At 53.6% G+C, this 17,378-nt stretch overlaps 2 protein-coding genes across 2 annotated transcripts; one reads left to right on the top strand and one right to left on the bottom strand.

Moving 5' to 3' along the window:
* The first annotated feature begins 364 nt into the window (after positions 1 to 364).
* On the top strand, positions 365 to 4,645 carry HER10_EVM0006817 (OPT family small oligopeptide transporter). The gene is made up of 6 exons (XM_035483022.1): positions 365 to 2,479; positions 2,532 to 3,286; positions 3,342 to 3,547; positions 3,610 to 3,851; positions 3,920 to 4,403; positions 4,481 to 4,645. The coding sequence occupies exons 1-6, from the start codon at positions 1,651 to 1,653 to the stop codon at positions 4,488 to 4,490; spliced, it is 2,526 nt and encodes an 841-aa protein (XP_035336163.1). The 5' UTR covers positions 365 to 1,650; the 3' UTR covers positions 4,491 to 4,645.
* Positions 4,646 to 7,617: 2,972 nt separating this feature from the next.
* HER10_EVM0000743 (fungal specific transcription factor domain-containing protein) lies at positions 7,618 to 14,730 on the bottom strand. Its single transcript, XM_035470511.1, has 6 exons — positions 13,056 to 14,730; positions 11,696 to 12,107; positions 11,432 to 11,640; positions 11,017 to 11,368; positions 10,278 to 10,959; positions 7,618 to 10,224 (listed from the first exon to the last, which is right to left on the bottom strand). Exons 1-6 carry the CDS (start codon positions 13,134 to 13,136, stop codon positions 9,426 to 9,428), a joined length of 2,535 nt encoding a protein of 844 aa, XP_035335589.1. The 5' UTR covers positions 13,137 to 14,730; the 3' UTR covers positions 7,618 to 9,425.
* Between the last annotated feature and the right edge of the window lie 2,648 nt (positions 14,731 to 17,378).

Here is a 17,378-nt window from a genome sequence, read left to right as displayed (position 1 = left end):
GTCGCTGCAGGGGCTACATGCAAACACTGTGCTGTCAGGGGCTGTCAAAGCGAAGAATGGACAGCTAAAAAGGGGGCTCTTTGGTGCTGAGGCCACAGTGTCGGGATCTCAGTAGCGTAAGGTATGGTACCTTATCTTGAGTTCCATTGACCCCCTTCTGGGCGAAATGCCCTGGGCCTAAATGGCGGCGGGGGGACAAGTGCAGCGGGAAGCGGGGGACACTAACGTCGCCTCAATGGGGGTTTTGGGTCTGGAATTCTGGATTCAGCCTCTTAGGTGTCAGATGATTGGCCAGAGCCGGGGACCTTGGCCTCTGCGTCGGAAACGCAACGCAACGCTGCGCAACGACACACGTTGCGAATGGCGCATGCGCTCTCACTCACTCTCACTCACTCTTTCTTTCACTCACTTCCCGTCTTTCCTAGGTATCTTTCTCTGAGGTACAGTAGTCTCCCACAAGCCGACGCTTCTTCCATGTAAAAGAAGCTTTTCTTAACCTGCTTCTCTATTGCAGCCTCATGAGACTAGGAGGTGACATCCTCTACCGCACCATCGGATCATCCTGCTCAACCTCACTCCAGGAGGTGAACTAGTCCAGCCATTCAAAGATCGCCAATCCCTGGAGGGCGACATCTCATCTCACCAACCGTTCCATTGAGCCACGTTTCAGACACCGACGTCTTCCCGGCATTCCAAATCGTTATCATCGCCAGGTTGAGCAGCCAAGAGAAACAAACGAGCCCGCCAGGAACACAGGAACACACACCAACAGAGGGCACACTCGGAAGCTTAGCCATACCACCTTGCAGGGTCTCCCATCGCATCTCGGCAACTGCAAAACTCAACGTCCGCCTTCATCAAGTCCATCCCCGCAAACTTGCGGCTCTGTATCCGGGCCTCGAGTCGCCACACCACACTGCATCTGTGCTGAGTTGTGCCGCAGCTTGGTTTCAGCGTCGCATTTGTTTCCCTTCTTATCATCAATGACCACTCGTCCTATGAGAACTCTGCAACCACTTCGATCCCAATCTTCTTGTCCGAGCAGTGTCACCAGTCGGGAAACTCGCCTTCCTTGAGACTAGCCCCCATTCATGCCTTTGCCCTCGTCTTTCCCTCGACTTCTCTGGCCGTCCGATCATCCCACAGCATCACACCCCTCCACCATCATTCGCTCCAGTCATCGCCCTCACTCACCCTCGCCATCCTTTAGTCTGATCCCAGTCTGCGGATCGCCCGTTCTTTCCTACCGAGCATCACCCTGTTTCTGAGAGCACGGGGTCGGCCCTCCTGCGTACCACGCACTACTAAGCACCTGCGAGGTTGATTCATTCGAGTCCCAGGTCCAATCACGCCACACTCACTGTAGGCCTCGAAAGAGACTCTGTACATACCAGAGGCTTATCGAGTACAACCAGAGGCTCAATTTTAGCCTTTGCTTCATGTTGGTCTGGGATCGACGCTCGTAGCTCGTACCTCTGCGGGTTCCCGTCTCCCGCCTCTCACTCTCTCTATCTCTCCCAACGCCATCCGCCTAGACACTTTAGACTCTCCCCCCCCCCTATATAGAAACCCACTGCCTCCTCCTGCTTTTGGACGTTTTGACCCTGTCGTCGATGATTGTGCTCCCACACTCCTGGGAATACTTTCAACATGCCCCAACCATCTAATGGCAAGTCGTCTGGTACGGCTTCAGGACCCATGATGGCGGACAACGATCGCGGGCTCGATACCAAAGCGGAGGTGGAGGTCAGTGGGCGCGAGATCAATCCCGCCGACTCTACCACCTCAAGATTCTCAGACCGTGACCCGGTCGAGGACTTGAAAGAGAGGCTCTCGCAATGGGGTGAGTCAAGTGTCTATCACGGCTATGATGATGAAGATGAGCAAGGGTCCGAACATGAACTTCTCTTAGATCCGAATCTGCCCGAAGAGTACGAGACGAGAATTCGTAACGCGGCATCGACGCCAATCGAAGAGGTCGACGATGAGCTGGCTATGAAGAGGGAGGAGGAGGAGGACTCACCGTATCCCGAAGTACGCGCAGCCGTTCGCAACTACGACGAAGATATGCCTTGCAACACCATCCGGGCCTGGACTATCGGTCTCATGTTGGTCACTGTTGGTGCCTCAATGAACACTTTGTTCTCACTACGACAGCCTTCAATCGGTCTTGGTCCTCTAATTGCGCAGATTATTGCATGGCCTATTGGTCAGGGTTGGGCCAAGGTGATGCCTACGAAGCAGTTCAAGACCTTTGGCATCAAGTGGAGCTTGAACCCGGGGCCGTTCAACATCAAGGAGCACTCCATCATTGTCGTGATGGCCGGTGTCTCCTTTTCGGTTGCATACGCTACCGACATTATCCTGGCCCAGCTGGTGTTTTACAAGCAAGACTTTGGCATCGTCTTTCAACTGCTTCTCACAATTTCCACTCAGTCCTTGGGTTACGGAATTGCCGGCATCATGCGAAAGTTCCTCGGTGCGTACTCATCAAGAGAATCCAGTACTAGGCTTGCTAACTTTACTCTTAGTCTATCCGGCTGCTATGATCTGGCCCGGAAACTTGGTCTCTGTCACTTTGATGAATGCCATGTATGAGACGAATGACCGGCCTGATCCCACTTTCATTGGTGGCAGCATGCCCCGATACAAGTGGTTCGGTATCATTGTTCTTGGCTCATTCTGCTACTACTGGATCCCCGGCTTCCTCGCGCAATTCCTCAGCATCATGGCATTCGCCACCTGGATTGCCCCGAATAACGTTATCATCAACCAGTTGTTTGGTGGAACGAGTGGTCTGTCGCTTCTGCCGTTGACTCTCGACTGGACTCAGATTTCAGGATTCGTCGGCTCCCCGCTCATTCCCCCATGGCACGCCATTGCCAACACCCTCATCGGTGTTGTCACCTTCTTCATCATCGGCTGCTCCGTCTTCCACTACAGCGGTGTGTGGTACGCTCAGTTCCTGCCCATGAGCGACTCGGGCACGTACGACAACACGGGTAACCCGTACAACACGTCTCGCATCCTTACCCCTCAGCTTACGCTGAACGAGGAGGCGTACAAGAACTACTCGCCGCTGTTCATCAGCACCACGTTTGCCATGTCCTACGGTCTGTCATTCGCTGCCATCGCTTCTTTGATCGTCTACACCTATCTGCACAACGGAAAGCAGATTTGGGCCCAGTACAGGAATAGCAACAAGGAGCAGCCCGATATCCACATGAAGCTCATGAGGAAGTACAAAGAGGCGCCGACTTGGTGGTACATGGGCCTCTTCGTGATTGTGAGTAACTTTACTAGATTTTGTGATCCGTTGCCATGCACTAACACGCGTGTAGATGCTTGGTCTAGGTTTCGTAACTGTTCTGTACTACCCGACCAACTTGACCTGGTGGGCCTTCCTTTTGGCCGTGGCCATCTCCTTCGGCTTTTCGCTGCCCATCGGAATCATTCAGGCCGTCACGAATAACCAGATCGGTCTGAACGTGTTGACGGAGTTCATCTACGGTTACATTCAGCCCGGGCGACCTCTCGCACTCATGATGTGAGTAACACTGTGTTCTAATCGACTTTTATCGACTCGTTTTGTGCTGACAAGGTACACAGCTTCAAGACCTTTGGCTACATTACCATGTCCCAGTCCCTCAGTTTTGTCTCTGACTTGAAGTTTGGCCACTACATGAAGATCCCGCCAAGAACCATGTTCATGTGCCAGGTCGTCGCAACGACCTTCTCCTGCTTCATCCAGATCGCCGTGCTCAACGCCGCGTTGAAGAACATTCCCGACGTCTGCACGCCGCACCAGGAAAACAAGTTCTCCTGCCCGGGTGGCCGCGTCTTCTTTGCCGGTACGTCGTCCACATACCCCTCAACCCGCTCCCTCCCGTATCACAAAACTAACAGCCCCCGTCCACAGCTTCCGTCATCTGGGGTCTCATCGGTCCCGCCCGCATGTTCTCCCCGGGCCAGGTCTACTCCGGCCTCTTCATCTTCTTCGGCCTCGGCGCCATCCTCCCCGTAATCTTCTACTTCGCCGCCCTCAAGTGGCCCAAGTCCCCGGTCAAGTACCTCATGGCGCCCCTCATCTTTGGCGGTGCCGGCGCCATCCCTCCCGCGACGCCCCTCAACTACCTCTCCTGGGGCATCGTCGGCTACGTCTTCCAGCACCACATCCGCAAGAAGCACTTTGGCTGGTGGTCGCGCCTCAACTACCTCACCTCGTCGGGTCTCGACCTCGGCCTGGCGCTCGCCACGCTCGTCATCTTCTTGGCTTTCACGCTTAATAAGATTGAGCCGCCTAAATGGTGGGGTAACGATATCGTGACTGCAACGATGGATGCGCAGGGCACGGCTATCCAGGCCACGCCGGCGCCTGGAACAAAGTTTGGTCCGACAAGCTGGTGAGTATCGACAACAGCTCGGCGTCAAAATAGGTTTAAAAGAGGGACGCGTATCACTAAAGAGCCGCAAAACACAGGGAACACTAGGAGAGAGACATGGAGATATGTCCCATGTCCCATGTTGCTCCTGCTACTTTCCCCCATTTTGTAAAGGGGATCACTATTCGAAAAGACCCGGCGGACATTGGATACAGATGATTGAATGGGTAGAAGGGCTGGTTACCACGAATATTATAAGGATGGATTATTTATTGTGTATACTCTATTTCATGCGAGTTGAGTCTAATTTCTACTTTCCGCTTTACACAATGGATGGGCCAAAGATCCGTGCATGTTGCAAGAGACGCGACATGCCCAAGCGTATTTATATACGTTTCCTCTTGTGTCACGACACAAAGAGGGTGATGTACGTCGTGACAAGAGCACTTCGTGAGAGCACGCGTTCGGAATCATCAATGGCGGCGTCCTCCTGAGATAGATGCCACCCATGGACACATTCGAAATCAGAGTTGGTTGAAAACGTCCATCACCCAGTACGCGGCTGAACACGGTCGTTTAGCGTCTTCGTGTAGGTGAAGGCTGTCTGTTTGACATAAACGTCGGCAAGCCCATCTCGCCAGAAATTGGCTAGAGTTCTCATCGAGCTGGGAGCATCGCGATACGCCAGCGACACCTTGACACATTTGCGCCTGCGCCTCGGTACCACATCGGCCAACGTCTTCAGCCAGGGCAACGCCTCGACGCCACAAGCCGGCCCAGGAGCACACGAAGTGATAGGCTATCGTTCAACTCGACGGCACCATGGACCACCATCACATGACTAGTCCACGCTATGAATAAGGTAGTTCATGAACATTTCACTCGAGTCTCGGACCCTAATGCAAGCTCGGCATTCCGAGCCCGAGAGTGGGAGAGAAGCACGCAGATCTCACATCTAGGATCTCCGGGGGCCCGAAACCAACGACGTCGCAGCGGTAGTGGGCAGATTATGTGTTTACCGCACGCTCCTCCTCCTCCTCCTCCTCCTCCTCCACCACCACCTTGGCATGGGGATCATGGATGGACAACCTGGGCAATAGAAACGGAGAAGGAAGAGAAGAAAAAAAGACGACTTTTGATGTGTGGGACCCGGGTACGAAATGTCCCAACGCGCGCGCGGCGGGTTATTTATTGGCGCTAACGGTTCGGGGGTCTTGAGCCGCCTGGGCCGTTGGGTGGATACATTACGGGGTCGGCCGCGGTTCGGCGGGGCGGAGCGCGGGCAAAACGCGCCTCGCAGGGACCCGACCTGGACGTCGTAGTGTGAGTGGGGGGGAAGACCAATTTTTTTTTTGTTTGCCGTTCCATTGACAGACGAAAGTGGCACCGGTGGGTTGCTTTTCTGTCGGGGGCGAAAAGTGCCAGTGAGAATGGAGTCGCTTTGAAGTGGAGCTTGCTCTCTGTTTCGACTTTTGAGCGTTGTTTCCTGTAAGCAGATCATGTTTAAATCTGGAACGGATTTCATCAGAAAGAGTGCGAGCATTGGTTAGCCAAGCGGCATACAAGAAAACGGGATTCGATGTTGGAAACGAGCTACCAGTTTGGACTTTGTGTCGTATTGAGATTCGACACTCTCGTGTCAATAATCAATGAGGCTCCGTAACAAGGGCAGAACTTCTTCCAAACAGGACACAAATATCCGTACTTCAGCCGGAACCAGGGAAAAGCTTTTTTCTGCTTTGCGGAGAGTCCGCGGTTAGCCACGCCCGGTCGAGTACTCCGTAGGTTTTCGAGATTTCAAAGTCTGATATATTGCCAAGAAAATGTATGGAATTGCCAGTCTTCCCCCAAAATCCATTGCCGCAATACGAAATACCGGCCGAATGGGTGGATCCCGCTGCGGCTTACATCGTCTTTTGGAATTGTCATTACGAATCGCCTGCAGGCTTGAGAGATGCCGGCCGAAGTGGGGGAGGAGGAGGAGATTTCCTGTTCCATGGGCTTTTCAAAGTTCAAGCTTCTTGATGTGGGCTTTCGGCAACAGTAGCTTCTTCGGGGACCTAAGAGTCGCAGGCCCCCAATCTTTTTGAATTCTTGTTGGCTGTCGTTGATGCCAATGTTGCATTCTTTATTTCGCCGAGTTTGCCCATCGTCGAGATGGAGCGTTTTGGTGAACGCCATGGCAGGCCCTGTCAAAGTCTGGGATCCGGGTACAACAACCAACAGCAGTTTAGGTTGGCTGAGCCCTGTTGTCGTCACCCCGGCGGTCTCACTTGAAGCTCATGATGATGTAAGCTGTATTAAGTCGTTCGATGCATATACTACATGCGTGACTGCATATGCCCCTTTGACCGAGTGTTCCCGGGGGCAGGCAATAACGGCCACATTTGATGCGGCCAACTGCGATGCAACTTCGGTCCAGCCACTCTTTCCCACTTTATTTTGACATCCGGTCTACGTACCTTACAGAGCGAGAGTTACTGCAGCATTGTTTGCACTTTTGTCATATGCTCGAACCATGTCACGCATGTCGCCATGTCATAGAATATAGATGAAGGAAGGGATCAGGATCAGGATCGGTGCTAACAAGCCCCCTTGCATAACAGATTCACCCACCTCCAGTTTCTCCCTCTTTTTTCTAGAACCATGCCTGGAATGCCACCGAATGCTGAGCTTGCTTATTCCTCCTTTCCCGGTCTTTTTTTTTCTGCCCGAGTCTCCACGCCGGTATGCATAGATCGTACGAAGAAATATAGGGCCGAGACGTTCTCCAATTTGGCATCACTGTGACACTGAACAGTGATCACGGATTGGCTGTAACCTCACGGGTTCGCCGTTGGACCACCACCACCAGTCTCACACCGCCCTCCCCAGTTCCAACGCCGTCTAGAAACGGCCTCCTCCGAAGAAACCTGCCAGTCGCGCGCGCGGCTCACGCTAATTAGTCACTGGATAGAGATGGGAAGCTAATTTGCCCTACCAATACCATACCCCCGTATCTGGAATGACATTCCAACCGAAGCTGCCGCTAAAACCATCGCTGACTCCCGCGAGACTTCGAGAAGAAGACGCCCCCTAACCTCCACTCCCCCTGTCATGTCTTGCTTGCTGTCTTCCCAAATGTCTCACCGTGAAGAAGGAGCGTGGAAAGAAGTAGAACAAGTCGAAGGAAACTTGGGAGAAGCTGAGGAGGAGAGGGCTGGAGTCTGAGACAAGTGGCGGTGATCTATCCTGATCCCGCACAATCAAGGGGCGGATCTCCCGCGAGGTCCTCGGGCTCCCAATTGAATATTGAAGTCCCTGATAATATCAACGTCGTCGTACAAACTAAGAATCGTGAACAACCGCAGGTGTCCGCAGGGGAAATGACACCATGGACGGAATTCAGCTGTCAGCCTCATCTCCAACCGCATTGGTGTGTCTTGATAGAGTGTCGGCCAGCTGAGCAGTTGAATCAACGCTACAGGGCTGATGCTCCTGGCGCTAGATATGCGTTAGCCCTCTTCGTGGCCCCCGAGGGACCGCCATCTACGCCACGCATCAAGTCCCAACGGGGAGTCTAGACTCCGCCAGAGCGCTGTGGCGGCCACGCGCTTCATTGGTGCCGGAAACTTTGTTCCTAAGCCGGTCCCCAACGTTGCGGCTCAAGTCCACAGTATTCGCAGATGGCGCAGGTTGAGGATATTCGGGTGCCGTCAAGCCGCTGGTGCGAAAAGGGGGTAGGGAGTCCGGGCCGGCCGGCTCGGAGTTTTGACGGCCGGCCGGTCGAAAGCACCACCAGCTAAGGACCAAGGTACCGAGTTGGGTTTCCCATAGTAAATCTAGCCACTAGATGGGGTTCCCGAAAACGAGAAGAGAGTAGCCGCATCTAGCCTACCATATCGTTCGTCTTCTTGCTTCTACTCCGCGCTCGTTGAGCTGTGATCTCTTAACGTCTGCCTCCAGAATTTGAGCATATCGGGTCTGTGGTTCTCTGACGAAGGGATCGATCTCTATATCTCAATCATCTGACGAGCTTCATCCCAGACCCGAGACGCACCTCCGTACACATTCGTTCCAACGGAGTGGCCACCAGTGAAGACTTTCTGACTCAACTAGACGAACTAACTCGCCCCAGGTACTTTTCCTCAACGACATCGAACCGAATCGAACCGAAACGAAACCAAACTCCTCCCACGATACTCTCCGCCCTCGAGCCTTCTCGTCGACGAGATTACCTTGGTCGAATCTCTAGGCAAAATGCCGACGACCGCCTCCTCCTCCTCTTCGACCCGGTCCCACCTTATCTCTCCCCTGTCCTTGACCCCTTGATAGCGACGAGGACGAGGACGGCAACGACCGCGACAACGACGACGACTATAGCAAGCCGGTTCCTGGGGGCCAATAACCCGCCGGCTATAGAAAATATACCTGAATGATAGAACACCCCCTACCCCCCTTGCGGCGAGATCCTGGGCAGCATCAAGTCGACTGCGGGCCTATCTCGCAGTTGAGCCAAAAGCAAAACCCCTAGAAAATTGACAGAAGTGACAATTAAGAGCAATCCAAAATCGTCCGTAGCTACAAAGGTAATCTAGGATCTAGCCAGACACGCAGCCTTGCTTCTCGTCGGTTGCCGAAATAAAAGCAAATAACATGAAACTTTTTGGTATTCTCTAGCCCGACGTAGAGCCTTTCCTTCAGTGGTTTTCCCCCTTAACTTTGTTGCTTGGCATTATTCGTCCCTTTTCCCCCCGAGTCTCCAACTTCTATCATCGCGACCGGTAGCCCGGCCCTCGTAGTAGTAAAATACAGTATCCGTCGTAATGGTTCCTCCGAAACGAATCAGAAGTCAACTCATGACGTTTAGCACCCCTTCGTTTCCCCCTAATCTAGGTTTTGTTGTTGAATAGAAATGATTGCCTTCCTCGTCGTCCTCTGGGTATCTTTGCTTCCTCCAAAATCACTTTTCTGTGCCCTCAGGCTTGGCCCGACAAATACGCTGCTGGCTGTCATATCCACTGCAGACCAGGTGCCCCAAAAATGCTTCCAGAACTACCCATACTAGGAGTATTCTGCCGGAACGTACATTGGTACACTGGGGGCCGTGTACTCCGGAGGCCCGGCCGCTGGCACCGCAGCACCATTAGGACCGCCAGGCACAACGTAGTTCGCGAAGCCTTGAAACTGCTGCTGGCCGGGGCCTTGTGCAGAAAACACAGGTGCGTTTACGTTCGGAGCTGCAACCGCGGCTACCGCGACGGGAGGTACTCCGGCGCCAGCTGGCACCGCTGCCCCCGATGCAAGAGGCCCTCTAGATCCTGGGTTGGGCACAGCTGACCAGCCCCAAAGCTGATCGAACTCGAGCTCTCCATCACCTGTGTCCGAGTCACCGCCCATCCGCGCACTTTGGTCACCCTGTGACATGCTGGGGGTACTACCGGCCGGCGAGGCGACGGCTGACGGGCCTGTAGACGTAGGAAAGCTATGGTCCGTCTTCATTGACAGCGGCGGTGGTGCCATTGGCTTGGCTTTATTTCCTGTCATGCCCGATACTGTGGCGGCCAGCGAATTCTTACGCGAAGACTTGAAGATGGTGCCTATAGGGTCGTTGAGGGATGTGGGGGAAAGCATCGGGGGCGCGGGCATGGCTGGCTGCTCGGTCTTCTTCTGTTGTAATTCGTAGACGACGTTGCGGAAAGATGTGAGGATGAAGAGGAGTCGACTAGCCTGCGGGTCGCTGGTAGCACAATACCGCATAATAGCAATTGTATTAGATATCGAGGCCGCGTAAGTCGGGTTGGGGTATATAGATGCAAATTCGTTACTCAAGATAACGAGTGACGCTGCGAAGAGGAAGTAGCTGGGGGAGATGTTAGCACAATACGGTTTGTAAACCATTTCGTATTTACATACAGAACAAAGGGGTTTCGTTGAGGGAGGTAGTTGCTCTCAAATGCCTTTTGCACGTAGATGATTGTCTGGTTAGAAGCGTGTAAGCATGCCTCGCAATACCTCGACATGCGGTTGATCCAACGGGGGACCGGGAGAGCAAGGCCGCTTCGCTCGCCGTGGACTTTACTCAAAAGACAGAGGAAAAATGGACGAGTCAGTAAGAGAATAGAGTGGCAGTATAAGAGGTTGACATGCAGAGCCGCGATGCCCTGCGCGGGGTTGTTGGGATCGGCGGCCACCCGTCCACCCGCCAATTCGGGGCTCAGAGTAGTGTACCAGGTGTTGCACTGCTCCCAGATCTCTTGAGCGAGGCGGACCGAAATTCGCCGGCGGGCGTAGATCTTCTTGAGAATCTGCCCAACAATTCGACAGGATCGCACGGCGGCGTCGAGCCCATCATCGGGATCCGTAACACGGATCAATTCCCCTTGGGAGTTTTTTTCAAACACCAAAAGCGCATCTGCAGAGCACTCTTCTTCGTCAATGGCGACCGGTCGGCCTAGTGATGCCGCGAGAAACCGATCGAGAACGAATAGACTTCTCCAGAGGTTACGGCGGAGCCGAATCTCCTCGCCATTGAAAATAAAGTGGTTCTCGTGGACCCTGTGTAAGCCAAGCGCAAAGCCAGAACGGACCGCCATTCCTATAATGAAAGCGTTAGCTATGACATTCCGCACGGAATAAGTGATTTTGGCCTCACCAAAGTAAGCGTATGCTGCGTTACGTTTGGATATCGCTAGCATATAGACAGCCATCAATGACAGTGCCTGCACAGACCAAAAGTCCGCATCTTCGAATCCGGAAATGGGGTCGCCAAGAGCTTTGGCACTCCTGAAGAATAGCTCGGCGCGGTCATATCGACTTGCTCGGAGCTTTTTGAAAATCACGTCTTCTTTGCTACCGGGAAGTGGTGTCCCCAAGACGGTGCCGATAGCAAAGGTCAAATGCAATAAGCAGAGGAAAGAAGATTGCGCCGCCAATGGATCTGTGTAGCAGGCTTCCACGGACTTCTCAAATGCTGCTCTGTTAAAAACCTCGATCAGGCCGTGAGTCTATAGCAAGTCAGTGGCCAAATTTCATAAGCGTCGTACCAAGTACTCTGGGGAATCGCATACGTTCGTAAAGAAGGAGTCCAGCAGAGCGTTGGCTGTATCCCTGTCCGGCAGGATATGTGGAGGCCGAATGTTATCCGGGATTGCACTGGTCGCCTCCATGATCTTATGGCGGCTAGGGTCCAGGGTAAAGTCGCTGGGCCCAACGCTCGCCTCAACAATCATTCGTATGAGCTGTAGGTAAGCCAACGAGGCCGAGTCGCCAACGTAGACTGATCGTATGATTAGTAACAAAATAAACACAACGCCCTGGCATAGAATACATACGGAGTCTGCCTGTAGGATCCTGCAACATTCTGGTAGATTGCATGAGCGAGGTCTCTTCATCAGGTCCCGAAGCGGTGCTGTGCCTGGAGCGGATGTCGAACTCCCGGTCTACTCCCAGCATTTCATGGTCCTGTTCGATAGATGGCTTTATATCTGACCCGGCGGCTTGTTTCGCGTCGTTGACTGGTTGGTTCGGTCTCGAGTCCCATGGGGTCGTGGCCGCCGCGGGGCTCTCAGATGTGAGTGAGCCATCTGGGGCTGTTGGCTTCACCGTCGGTAGTTCTTCAATATTGCGACGCTTGGAAGGAGAAGCTAATTGGTCCGGGGCGGTCTGCTCGGAGCCATTGCTAGTCGTGTATGTACACTGAAGACTCCTCTTGGTACAAGTGCCGCAAGGGCGAGCACCGTTGCACTGTCAAGTTTCGGTCAGCAACTGGAAAGTGACTTGGCGACTAACGTGATGCGGGAGGTGAGCCGGACAAGGTCTCGGAAAATTGCAAATAGCTAGCACTTGCCGAGCTTGAGGCCATTCAGACAGACCGGGATGCGGTGTACACGAGACCGGCAAGGCGGTAACCCGTTGTAGATCGGTACTGGGGCACTTCATGGGATGAACCAATGGTCCTGGGAAGTCTGTGACCAGATCGTCGGGTTGCCCACAAAGACACGCTCTGACGAGGGGCACCCCGGGTGCTGGAAGAGATGCCCCGTTTAAGGGTCCAGCGAATTCAGCAACGAGTGCGAAATGTGCTGCAAGAAACAGCTCGGAAAACAGATGGAGAATGGTGTATCTGCATGGATGCCCACCACCCACTTGGATGGACCGGACTTAGTTGGCAATGTAGCATTGACAATCAAGGCAGAGAGGGGAGCTTGCACGATTAAAGTGTATTTTTTGTCGAATTGTGAGGCCACGATCAACGCGGTAAGAGGATCCGTCGCCATATCGGATCGGAGAATTCCCCAACAAGAGATGGTTCCCGATACATAAGCTAGGATCTTCAATGATGGGCAGTCTGAACTCCCATTCATGGTAATTGGAATGGGATTGTACTTGGGTCTTCTGGCAACTAGCCGAGACCGGCGCGAGGAAATGGTGGGGAGCTGTCAAGACGTTTTGGCAACGCCACGGAGGGGGCTCTAGGTATGCCGGTACTGAGAGCACTAACAAGATGACAGCTAGGGTAAAATGTGATGGACTGGGAAGCGAGTAGGTAGGACAAGGTGGGAAGAAACGACAACAAAGGGTGATGATAGTGCTGGTTTTTTCGGCCAGGCTTGGATTCGGGCTCTACCACGAACAAAAAACAAAAGTTGGGCGCATCAGGAACGTGGGGGATGGGGAAAAGAGGATGCTTACCTTTTGCTTTCGTCGCTTACACGTGTCACAGGCCTGTGCAGTCCGTTGGCGCTTGTCATCTGGGACCTTTGGTCGGGTCATTGTCGAGGATGTTGATGCATCAGCCGACAGTCCATGGACCCTGGATGATGCCCGTTATCCGACGACAAGACGATGTGGAGTTGGAGATGGGAGCAGCAGCGGCCGCACCAAGACCAAAGATGTCGCAGCGGCGGGGATGGCGGGGGAGGGCGGAACTAGGCGGGAGCTGTTTCGAGGGTATACACTATAGCCTACAGGTGACTGTAAGTGTACAAGCTGTCCCGAAAGATGAACTGTAGAGAGGCGGATAGCAGCAGACAGCAGGTGCGGATACGTGTAAGCATAGGCATGCTTATGCTTCCCTCTCACTGCAGTAAGTTGACGGGAATGACGGGCGAAGACAGCGGGTAGTGAGATGAGGGTGCGGAAGCCGCAGCCGTAGAGACGGTTCCGTGCTCTGCCCCCGGGGGGCGGGAAGCTAGTAAGGGTCGTTTCTTCAAGCAAGCTTTTCTGACATGTTCCGACGACAGACAAGCAAGCTCGCTGGACGATGATGGGCAGGCGAGGATAACCGCAAGTGGGGAGGCTTGAGCTTTCGGGTATGGGGGGTTGTTACTTTAAAAGGGCAACACCCCAAGGTACGTGATAATGAGATGTGACGAGGGAAGCAGCAGATCTCAACTTGTGTTATGCCGCGCCGGGTTGGCTTGCTGCGGGTGAGCAGGAGAGGATAGGGCTGGGGAGGGAGAACTGGACTCCAAGCTGGGCAGGACAAGACCGGTGGGATGGTATGGTATGGGAAAGAGATGGAGGGGACCGCCGTTACGGCAGGCGGATATCGGCGATGGCGGGGAACGACGGGTGGAAGGACGGACGTGGACGTGGAGGTGAGAGACAAGTAGAGCAAGGCCGGACGAGAATGAGGAAAGGGTAGAGAGAGGACTGGGCGGGCGAGGGAGGGAAGGGCGAGACTTTGATCGGATATGGGACAATCGACCAGTCCAAGAGACTCATCAAAAAATGGGCAAAAGTACGAAGGACGCGCGCTTGTTACGCCCAACGTAAGCCAGGCCAGGTGAAGCGGACACGGGGGAGTCGGGGGACTGGGGTGAGCGAGCTACTTGGACTGGAGCCCTTCAGGGAAGCAGGGTCGTGGAGTCAAAGTTGAGCTGTAGCTGGAGGCAAAGGGCAAGGTCAAGGTGGTCAACAAGCTCGAGGCGAGTCGAGTCGCGCAACCAAGATGCGATGCGAAGCGGGGACTCTGAGAGAGAGGGTCGAGGATGCAGACCAGGGGAACTCTGAGAGGAGGAGGGGGGGAGTGGGCCACGCAGGGTTCAGCTTAAAGCTAGGACCGCATTGTAGGGCAAGGGGGGGTTTCCTTCAAGACGGGAGCAATGGGAAATCCGGGCCCCCGTCGTGTCATCTGGATCAAGTCAGGTTGGGAGAATTTGAGAGTGGCCCAAAGTCGTGTTCAAGGGGGTGGGCGAACCAAGATTGACTCACCTTTGTTCCTGATCTTCTGAAGAAGGCGAGACCCTAATGTCCCGTTCCAGCAGAACAGACAAGACCAGGTCCAGGCCCAAAACGGCTTTGACGGGACAGCATGGGGGTCAATACGCCCATGTGCGCGGTATGCGCCTAGAGACAACCAGAACGGCGCCGCCGGCTTATATAACGCTTCGCAGCACATCAGAGAGACGGAGATAGTAGGTCCATGCCGGCCGAGTCTACTGCAAGCTCGACCCCAAGAGGTCCGAGGTAACTATCTTTTAAATCAGAGTGTATTTCTCTACGTATATAAGAAGGCCTTTTGATAATGGATAGTAATGATGATATGAGTAGTGAAAGCGGTACACATCAAGATGAATGACAGGAAATCGATTTTGTCACCCACTTGTCTCCGTGTGTACGATGTGATGAAGCACTGGTGTGCGACGCTATTCAAGGCTCGTTTGATGAGGTTCAAAGTTCAGACGTACGAATAGATGGCCCCCCATGTGCGTGGCACAGACACTTCGCAGCCAAGCAGTCGTCTCGCAGATCTTTCTTGCAGAGCTCATGCAGAGAAGAAGCATGGCATTCATCGTGGAGCTGGATCAATGTTTTGCAAGCCTCCAAAGCCAGTGGCGCCACCGCTCGCTAGCGTTGGATGAGAAAAGCAAGAGGCCCCGAGACATGCTTTTGCGATTTAGCGGCGGCGTCTGCTGCCTGCCCTGTCACCTCACTGTGACCCTGGACTGGTGGCTGTCTGCCATGCATAAGATGCATGAGCTCGCCGTAGGGCGAGTGCCGGAGGTGTGGCTGGACCTTCAGAGGCCACGGCTCGGCCGAACGTCTTTGGGCTGGGCTAGACTTGGCTAGAATCTGCTGGGCCCCCAGCCTACAGTGAGAGCACGCGAGACGGGCGAGGCTTGCAGAAGCGTGTCCAAGATGTGAAACCATCATTCTTCTCCCTTTTCCCTGGGCCTTGGGGCCGACATGACCGGAGATTTCCATCTCACATCGGCGTAGGCGACTAATCCATTGAGACAACGTGCTTCGATTGGAATGGTTCCGACAGCGTGGTAAGGCACCATCCCCCTCAAATCGACTAACGTGCCGTGCGTGCTTCCCGGAGGATCGTTCGCTGGGGCTGAATCGACTAAGCACCTGGATGACATTCTGCGCGGCGTTCTAATTTTCGTCAATACTACCGTTAGCTTCGGTTACACTTTGCGATTGCGATGGTCCAGGGCTTACCGAGGCGCTGATATTGATTGAGGTAGGCATTGGAGACGACAGTTGATACGCATGAATGAAGTTTAGATTGAACTAGAAGGTGCGAAGGTGCATCATGTATTGACACCGTAAAGTTGGTGATGGTGAGTGATGGTGGCGAACGATACTGCATAACACGGACGATGTAACGGGTGGGAAATGCCACAATGAAGCATCTCGGTTGCTTGGTTGGGAGATGCACAGAAGAAGGTTATCTTATTGATTGCAGCCTGGAAGTTACCAAGGTAGTTAGATAGAAATACCCAAAACAGGAACAGTTGCTAAGTTATGAGCAGAGCTACATGTGCCATTCTCGGTGCCTCCTTCCAACGTCTTTTTCTGTTGCAGAATGCTCCTTGCTCCTTCTGCAACCAGATCGGCGCCGCCCTTCCTGCCTTCCGGAACCAAAGCCGGCTCGGAAGGAACTGCGTCGGTGCCAAGGCCGGCCCGGCACTGACACAAATGGATGCCCATCCAGTACAATCCCCCGCTCCGATACAGTCGCAATCGGCCCCCAGAAAATGCTCGTTCGGAAGGACTGGTTCTTTTCTCCTTTTCCCCGCGCCCTTCTGAACTCGTGGCTACTGGTCTCATTACGGAAATCCACACCTACATCGTCGCATCATCGGATGGTGCACTGCCCAAAGCCACACATAAATCGCAACACAATACCGTTCATTCGCACGCCATCCAGTACAGTATTTGCACTTCAAACCCCGTGCTCATAAATACTTTACGCACCCAGGAGTCTTGCTCAGTTATTCCAATTCCCCTGCAGCAGCCTCCTCATCTCAAGCTGTCTTATTGAATCTTATCCTGTTAGCATTCATCTTTCTAAGATGGGCGAAGGCCGATCGATGTTTGATCTGGGCTTGCCACCACACAGACTTGTCTATCACAGCGCAGCACATGGCGCTGCAGATGCTGCGGGTTTTCACATCCTGAACATAGCCGGGTCTGTACACGAGTTCTTTTACCGCAAACGGTCTTCGTCGAATAGCGCACTCACAGACCATTCATCATCGTCATTGAATTGCCGATTCCGGAGATACATTGCCTTACCCAGACCCGACCCTCTGGGAGCATTTCCACGGCCTACTTTGATCGATTCTCTACTCGTACACATTTCGCACTTCGTTAATAATAGCTAGGGCTTCAGTCGACTGCAGTAGCTTTTGTTATTCGCGCCCGGCCTTTTCTTTCTCGACGTACCACTCTATTATAGGGCCCTCCTATTTGAGATCGGCACAGGCTCCAGCATGATAAGATTAAACCTTTCATTTGTTGCTTACCACTCGCAACGCTGTAGCAGCCCTAACATTGTTTGGGTTATGGGGTGAAGACCGTTGTGGATTGCCTGCTGGGGGGAGATACTAAGACGGATTCCGTCAAATCGTAAAGATCGCCACTCAAAACCAAGCAGACGCCTTTCTTATGTCAAGTTGGTCGCCCTGTTTGGTCCAGGTTCTCGCTATGGCAAGTCTGAACAAAGACTCGCTCCTCCTTGTATCTGTACTGTCTCGAATTTTCCCCAGCGCGTGGTAC

Source organism: Colletotrichum scovillei, assembly GCF_011075155.1.
Source record: "Colletotrichum scovillei strain TJNH1 chromosome Unknown Contig00003, whole genome shotgun sequence".
Classification (NCBI taxonomy): Eukaryota; Fungi; Ascomycota; class Sordariomycetes; order Glomerellales; family Glomerellaceae; genus Colletotrichum; species Colletotrichum scovillei.
This window is presented reverse-complemented; position numbering and strand designations above follow the sequence as displayed.

Excerpts from the sequence above, each read along its gene's own strand:
- HER10_EVM0006817 (XM_035483022.1), top strand. The coding sequence starts at position 1,651 with ATGCCCCAACCATCTAATGGCAAGTCGTCTGGTACGGCTTCAGGACCC. Across the intron at positions 2,480-2,531 it reads CATCATGCGAAAGTTCCTCG|TCTATCCGGCTGCTATGATC; the intron begins GTGCGTACTCAT and ends CTTTACTCTTAG. Across the intron at positions 3,548-3,609 it reads CGACCTCTCGCACTCATGAT|CTTCAAGACCTTTGGCTACA; the intron begins GTGAGTAACACT and ends CAAGGTACACAG.
- HER10_EVM0000743 (XM_035470511.1), bottom strand. The coding sequence starts at position 13,136 with ATGACCCGACCAAAGGTCCCAGATGACAAGCGCCAACGGACTGCACAG. Across the intron at positions 11,641-11,695 it reads GGATCCTACAGGCAGACTCC|TCTACGTTGGCGACTCGGCC; the intron begins GTATGTATTCTA and ends TCATACGATCAG. Across the intron at positions 10,960-11,016 it reads CGCAGCATACGCTTACTTTG|GAATGGCGGTCCGTTCTGGC; the intron begins GTGAGGCCAAAA and ends CTTTCATTATAG.